The sequence below is a fragment of the Scyliorhinus canicula genome, chromosome 6, assembly GCF_902713615.1.
Source record: "Scyliorhinus canicula chromosome 6, sScyCan1.1, whole genome shotgun sequence".
NCBI lineage: Eukaryota > Metazoa > Chordata > Chondrichthyes > Carcharhiniformes > Scyliorhinidae > Scyliorhinus > Scyliorhinus canicula.
The window spans coordinates 175083115-175091147 of NC_052151.1; the positions used below are offsets into that span (position 1 = coordinate 175083115).

Genomic DNA, 8033 nt, shown 5'->3' on the forward strand with positions numbered 1-8033 from the left:
GAATTCTAGATTGGTTTGGATTCATTTTTAAACAATCCTTCAATCAGTGTCCAGGGATATTTCAACACCTTCTTCAATTCTTCCCTGAATTTCCTCTGGGTGGCTGCATAAATAAATGTGTTTATGCAGGAATTCAAAAGTTTTGTCATAGCTCCAGTTTCAATGGCGATATATGCAGGCGCTGCGCGGTCACCTCGATAGTTATTTATGCTCATCAATCTTGTCGTTACAAAACTCACATTGGGCTGTCAGCCACAACAGTATAAAACTGCCCGAGATAGTGAAGAGTAAAATAATGGATTTCCTTCGATTCTCCATCTCGGAATCACTCTGATTCTCACTACTGTGACCCCGGAGTCTCCTACGAGCTCTGCTGGCCACTAAAACACGTCCAACTGTCAAAGAATTAAACAGGACAATTAAAGTAAATGGGAGCCAGACACGCCAGATGCTGTAAAACCATTTGTACACTGTACCAAAAGGTGAGGAAACAACTGCCAGATTTGCCCGGCAGCCCCAAAACAACTTGTTAATCATCTGTTCAGGTTCATAGGCAAATAATACGGGGATGTTCTTTATAATGATCAGGATAGACAACATTGTTATGACCAGAGCCGCAGTTCTCTCGGTGCAGTATTTTGTTTTAAACATCTGGCAGCAGATAATTATAAAACGGTCAAATGTGAAGGAAACAATGAACCAAACAGCCAAATCGAGGCTGACAGCAGTCAGGTATAGAATGAACTTACACACGGGAGTGTGAGACAGGAAGGAATGTGGAAAATGATAACTGAAAATATGATACATCATTATATTGATGATCATAACTAGTAGATCCCCTGTTGCCATGGCCACCATATAGATGGAGATACATTTGGAAAGGCCGCAGTTTCCTCGAGTGAGTGTCACAATCGTCATTACGTTTGCTGTAAGAGAGAGAAGAAAAACTTGAGTGCCACTATCTAAAAGCAATGGAAATAAATTGTTACGCCACCCTGGGAAAGTGCACAGTCAATTCCAGCTCCAATTCCAGCCCCACGTGCCACAGAGTCACAACACAAGTGAGTTAAGCAATAACTCTCATAAAAACTCCAGAAGTGAAACTAAAATAGAATCTCATGGTGCTGAAAAACAATCCAGAGGAATAATATCCAATCACCGTCTGTTACTGGGCAGAGCACAGCCTTTACAGCCAATTCATTGACCACCAGACACATCAATCAACCGAGTCATCACTGAGGCCATCCAATCTCCAATAACTATTCTGAAGTAGCACAACCTTCTGAATCCTACTGTTTGTATTAACGGCACAGGCCATCCTTTTCTTCCGCTTGATGTAAAATGGCATGTTGCCTTAAAGACAAATGTCCATAAATCATCCATATATCATAAGTGTTACGGGAAAAATAAATTCACGTGAGGAAGGAGCAGTGCTCCGAAAGCTAGTGATTTGAAACAATCCTGTTGGACCTTAGCCTGGTGTTGAAAGACTTCCTGCGGCAAAAATAAAAGTAAAGGAAAAGCAAGGAAATAGGCAGAGAATGAAGAATAAAGAGCAGGAAGGACACAAACCAAATAAACACTGGGAAATATTTTTTTTTTAAAACTCAAAATGTTCACAAAATATATATTCCTGGGACTTTTAGCCTGCTCTTCAAGGGAGTTTTGAAGCTCAAACACCCTCGGTGGGTTGAGAGAATTGTTTCCCTGTGGAGGCATGTTGAAATCATCTGTGAAAGAAGCTCAGTTCGAGAGTAACTCATCGAAAGAATTTGAAGGAGGGAAGATGGACCAGGCGTCCATTAAACTAGACACATTGGCAGTGGCATTGCCGCAGGAACTGGAGTAATTTGGTGAACAGATGGGTGGGCAGTTCGAGCGGCAGGGAAGGAGATATAGGAATCCATTAAAGTCACTGTTGAGGAGACTTTGTGCCCAATTTGTGAACAGTGAATACCTTGAATGTGTAAAAGCGCTGGGCGAGATGTTGAGAGGAATGGAAGAAGCCTTGTCACAGCACGAGAATCGGCTTGCCTCATTGGAGCAGAGTGGCTGATGGAGGGTGGTGGAGGGCAACAAATTTCTATGGCTGAAAGTGCAGGATCTGGAGAACAGGTCAAGGCAGTTAAACCCCAGGGTAGTGGGGCTGCAGAAGGCTATGGAGGGTTAGAAACTGAACCAGTATTTTTCAAAGGCATTTTCTCGGCTGGTCGAAGGAGAGGAGGTGTTTGCCCCTCAGGTGTTGGAGAGAGTTCATCAGACGCTCAGGTAAAAGCCAAGGCCAAATGAGCCACCGCGGGCGGTGATTCTCCACTTCCAAAGTTGTCAATGGAAGGAGTGAGTCTTGGAGTGGTTGTTGACTGTGATGGTTACATGGTGCAGCTATATCAGGAAATTGGGACTGAGCTGGCGAAGAGATGTTCAGCCATTTATCAGGGCGAAGGTGGTGTTTTACAGTAAGGACGTGCAGCTTGGGGTGCTGTACCCAGCAAGGCTGCAGGTCACCATGGACACAAAAAATTATTGTTTTGACAGGCCGGAACAGGCAGAGGCCTTCACCAGAGAGAATAATTTGCAGCCAGTGTGAAGAGGACTGTTTGGGGCAATATGAAGGGGGGTGGGGTTGCGTAATCTACTTATGCCTTTGTGTGTTATTTATCTTTGGCTCTGCTGGGGCTGGGGGAAATAACAATAAAAAATAGGGGGATTGTTGAGTTTGGCGTAGAGTGGAAAGAGGCCTATTAATGTAGTGGGGTGTTGGGCGCGTTGAAGGCAAGTGTGAGCCAGGAGGGATGGGGTGGTAGTTGTTCTTGAGAAGATATTTGAGGGGGACCCTGCTGGGGCCAATGCGCTGGCAACAGGGAATGGGGTGGCGAGCGGATGGGAGTGGAGTGGAAGGAGAGGCTGCGCCCTGATGGGTCAGGTGGGGTGGGGCAGAATGGGCCTTGTTTTTCATTTGTGTGTGGGTGAATAGGGGTGTTGTGGCGGCAGACGGTCTGGGGGGCTGGCCGGGTGGGAGGTGTGGGAGGTGGGGGGGGGGGGGGGGGGTGTTCCGGGGCTGGAGAGAACTAACAGTGACCAGGGATTTGCTTTGTCTCACTCTGGGGATGGAGCTGGTGGCCATCTTGGGTGGACCGGGGATACAGGAATTTGGGTACGAACATAGAATCATGGTGCCAAAGGCTGACTTGAGGGGAGGGAGGTGAGAGACGTCCGACAACGTTGATCATCTGGAACATGCAAGGCTTGGCAGGGGGTGGGAGTGGCCTGTGAAGATGGAAAGGGAATGGCAGAGTTCTTCGAGGGTTTGGAGTCCCCGAGGTGGGAGAGGAACTGTGAAGGGAGTTGGAGGCACCTTTGGGGTTAGAGGAGGTTCACACAGCCTTGGGAAGAGGTAGATGGGAAAGACACCAGGGCTAGATAGGTTCACAGTAGAATTCTATAAGAAGTTCACAAATCAAATGGCCCGATTGGTGCTGGGGATGTTCAATGAGTCATTGACACGGGGTCCCCTCCTGGCCACATTGGGGGAAGTGTCCATTTCCTGCCTTCTTAAGAAGGATAAGGACCCCACACAATGGAGGTCAGACCAGCAATTTCTCTGCTCAATGTGGATGTGAAACTTTTGGCTAAAGTTTTAGCGTTAAAGTTATAGTCCTGACTCCCAGAGGTCGAGGGGGAAGACCAGGCAGAAGTGTTGAAGGGCAGGAAGCTGGCAGCCAATGTGAGGCTGTGGCTCAATGTGGTTGCCATGTCAGCAGTGAGACTGGAGCCGGAGATAACTGTATTGTTGGATGCAGAAAAAGCATTCGATAGGGTTGAATGGAGCTACTTGTTTGCGGTTCTGGATAGTTTGGGATCGGTCCTGGTTGTGTTTTGTGGGTGTGGCTGCTATATGAGGCTCCGCCTGCTGGTGTGTGAACAAACACCATGATCCTTTTCGGGGCATAAACTAAACTTTGGGAAGAGTGAGTATTTTGTGGTTAGGCCCCCGAGGGGATGAGCTGGGTTGAAGCGGCTGCCGTTTTGTGTTGCTGGGAATGGTTTCCGCTCCCTGGGGGGCCCAGGAGGTACGGGAGTGGGCACAGCTTCACTAATTGAATTTCACTAGCCTGGCCAGTAGTGTCAGGGTGGATTTACAGAGGTTGGACAGCCTCCCATTGTCACTGGCGGGCTGGGTACAAGCTTTAAAGGTGGATATCTTGACAAGATTTGTGTTTTTGTTTCAATGCCTCCCAGTCTTTCTGCCCTAAACATTTTTTTGGGAGTTGGAATGGCTCATAATGGGATTAATATGGGCGGGTGGAACTCCTCGGATTCACATGGGGTCTTGCAGAGGGAGGGGCAGGTGGGGGATGGGGGATTTAGCACTGGCCAGCTTGATGTTTTATTATTGGGCTGGATTGGTTTGGGATCAGGAAGTAATTTGGGTGCAGATAGAGTCGGGGTCATGCAAGGGGTCGTGCTTGGAGGTGCAGGTGACGACATCTCTGGTGTTTGCCCCAGCGAAATATTCTTTGCATTCAGTGGTCATCTCCACGTGAAAGATATGTCAACAACTCCGCCAGCATTTTAACCTGTAGATAGTATCAAGGTGGGCTCCAATCAGTAAAAACCAGCTGTTTGTACCGGCACAATTGGATTACCAGGCTTGGGAGGTGGAAAGGCAAGGGGTTGGAGAGGGTGAAGGACTTGTATTTGGAGGGTCGGTTCGCTGGCTGTGAGGAGCTGAAGGAGAAAGCAGGACTTGGTGGGGAGGATACGTTCAGGTATTTTCAGGAGCGGGATTGGGTTCGGCGGGCTTTTCCGACATTTCCGGAGGCGCTGGAAAGGTAACTCTCCTGTGTGGATCCAGAGGAGGGAAGCACGTCCAGAATATATGGATGGATCATAGGGGAAGGGCAGGTGTTGGTTGAGGAGGTGAAGGCCAGGTGGGAGGAGGAGCTGTTACCCATTTTGGAGGAGGAGCTGTGGAGTAATCCCTCCGTAGGGTGAACGCTTCGTCATCTTGTGCGAGGTTAGGTTTGATGCAGCTCAAGGTGGTGTTCAGGGCACATCTCACCAGGGCCAGAATGAGTTGATTTTCTGAGGCTGTTGAGGATAGGTGTGAGCGATGCTCGAGAGGGTTTGCGAACCATACATACATGTTCTGGTCCTGACCCAAGTTGGTGGGTATTTGGGTCTTTTTAAAAACATATCGTCAACCTTGAACGTGGATCTGGAGCCCTGTCCATTAGTAGGCATATTTGGGGTGTGAACCAGCAAGAATTAAGGGCAGGGGCAGGGGCTGATACTTTGGCAATCGCCTCATTGTTGGCTCAGCAGCGGATTCTGCTGAGTTGGAGGCAGGCAACACCACCCAATAGCACATCGTGGCCGGGTGATTTGATGGAGTTTTTGAAGGTCAAGTTCACTGTGAGGGGGTCGATCAATGGGTTCAATCATAAATGATGGCCGTTCATATTGCACTTTTAGGATCTGGTCACTTTTAGCTCTGAGTGGTGGGGGCGGGGTTCTCCGTTCTCTTTAGTGAGGGGGTTGTTATTGTTGTTGCTATAGGAATTTGTCACTTTTGGGCATTGATACACATGTTACTGATGTTTTGTTTCGATTTATATAAAATATTAAAAATTCAATACGAATATTTTCAACAAAAATACATTCCATTGAAAAACTAAAATTCAGCAAGAAATATCTGTCCATGACTTACTCAGGATAATAATTGATTAAAAGAAGAGGCTTCTAATTCTCCAATGAATAGTATCAACACTAAACATCAAGAATGTTTTAGAAACCAGCAAAGGATCAGCAAAATACTTATAGATAGGGAAAGAAACAGAATACTTGGGTAAATTAGCCAGTCATCTAAAATCAGATTAGAAGAGTTTTTACGAGGACATAAAAAGGGAGATTGCAGTAAAAGTGAACACTGGTCCGTTGAAGCAGAAACAGGAGAAATTATTATTGAGAAGGAGGAAATAGGAAAGATCTTGAACAAGTATTTTGTGTCTGATTTCACAGTAGAAGGAACAAGTTTCACACCAGATATAAACGGCAACCTAGGGGTTTAAAATAATAAGGAAATTAAGGTAACTAATATCAACAGAGAAACAGTATTGGAGAAAATTAAGGGAATAAAATCTGACAAACCCTCATGACCTGATGGTTTATACCTCGGTCTATATCCTAGGTTCTAAAAGAGGTAGCTGCAGAGACAGCTACACACAGTATTCAGGGACTCCGCACGAACAGTGATCCAATCCGGGAATCGAACCTGGGACCCTGGCACTGTGAAGCAACAGTGCTCACCACTGAGCGATCATGGAAAAAGTCAGCATAAAGGGGGCATTTTCAATTTGGCAGGCTGTGACTAGTAGAATGACTCAAAGATCAGTGCTGTGGCCTCAGCTTTTACAAGGGATATGGGAGTGGGTGGGAAATTGGAGTTGGAGCCCAAGATCATCCAGGATGATTATTAATGACAGAGACAAAGAGGCAGAGAGTAAAGTGACTGCCCTTGGGTGTGGGTGCACTGCTGGCAGACCAGAAAATCCCACCAATGGAGAATTCTGCTGAGAAAGTTAGCATGGAGGTACAGCAAGTAATTAGGAAGGCAAATAGTATGTTGGCCTTTATTGCAAGGGGTTTTTCGTACAAGAATACAAAAGCCTTGTGACAATTGTACAGGGCCTTGATGAGACCACACCTGGAATACTGTGTGCTATTTTAGTCTCCCTGTTTAAGGGAGTCTGTGCTCACACTGCATGCAGCGCAGTGAAATTTCACTGAATTCCTCCCTGAGTCAGAGGGTTTCCTATGATGAGAGGCAAAATAAATTAGGTGTCTCTGGAGTTCTGAAGACTGAGAGGTGACCCGTATTTAAATATTTATGGTTCTTAACAGAGTAGATGTGAAGAGGTAGGTTAGACTGGCTGTAGAATCTAAAATACATGACCACGGTCATGGGACCAATCATTTGACACTCAGAGGAGGAGGAATTTCTTTACTCAAAGGATTGTGAATCTTTGGAATTCTCCTGCCCAGAAGATTGTGGATTTTCAAAGATTGAATAGATTTAAGGCTGGGATGGACGGATATTGGTCTCCAAGAGAATTAAGTGAAATAGGGGTGAGCAGGACAATGGAGTGGAAGGACAAAATCAGCCATGATCGTTCTGAAAGTTAGAGCAAGCTCAATGGGTTGTATGATCCACTCCTGCTCCCATCTCACCTTGTTGTGTACCTAATATAAAATATATGAAGATGCAGATTGAGAGCATTTTACGCTGTTGCAGGTAAATTAATAACACAGGTAATTCACAACACAGAGCCGAGTGAGACACAATTAGTATTAGACCCATTTTCTGGGAAACTGCCCACACATTTTGATAAATGCTGCAGTCCTAAGTCTGCATGAGATGACAAGATGGTGTAGAAGGTCGTTCAAATCTGAGTGTGCAAACGTTAAGAATTCAGTGAACTTGTCCGATTACAAGAACATTGGAATTGTGGGTAAATGTTCTGGCAACAATTGATTCTGTGACACTGTGATCCAGGAAACACTACACTTCATCGAACAGGCATGAAGGACAAAGAGTGCATTAATATAGATTATCAACAAACAGATTATAAAAACTCACCGGGAACACCAACAACTGCGAGAATCGGGTAGTAAATCTCCTTTATCAGCAGAATAGTCAGCTGCCCCATTTTCTGTGACAGTGGATGAATTCTGTCCAAGCTGAACGTCTTTGACTCCTACACAGCAGAGGTACAGGAAGGGACCTTTATATTTACCACACATCAATCATCCGGGGAGTCAGTCACATTACATCATTAGTAGCATTAGCGACAGTCACTGAACAAATAGAATCAATTAAATTGTTTTTCTGATTTCTGATATTTCAGAACAAATATATTTGAACTTGTACTTGTGCAGTTTAAGAAAAACACCTAAAATGAAAAAAATAGATTGAATCATAGAATCATACAGAACAGAGCGATCAAGCCTGTACCGATAAACAACTCCTCTAC

General features: G+C 45.5%; 1 protein-coding gene across 1 annotated transcript; it reads right to left on the reverse strand.

The window, feature by feature from the left end:
- Nucleotides 1-201: 201 nt before the first annotated feature.
- LOC119967955 (probable G-protein coupled receptor 139) lies at nt 202-7749 on the reverse strand. Its single transcript, XM_038801054.1, has 2 exons — nt 7640-7749; nt 202-926 (listed from the first exon to the last, which is right to left on the reverse strand). The coding sequence occupies exons 1-2, from the start codon at nt 7707-7709 to the stop codon at nt 202-204; spliced, it is 795 nt and encodes a 264-aa protein (XP_038656982.1). The 5' UTR covers nt 7710-7749.
- Between the last annotated feature and the right edge of the window lie 284 nt (nt 7750-8033).

Excerpts from the sequence above, each read along its gene's own strand:
- LOC119967955 (XM_038801054.1), bottom strand. The coding sequence starts at position 7,709 with ATGGGGCAGCTGACTATTCTGCTGATAAAGGAGATTTACTACCCGATT. Across the intron at positions 927-7,639 it reads CGCAGTTGTTGGTGTTCCCG|CAAACGTAATGACGATTGTG; the intron begins GTGAGTTTTTAT and ends TCTCTCTTACAG.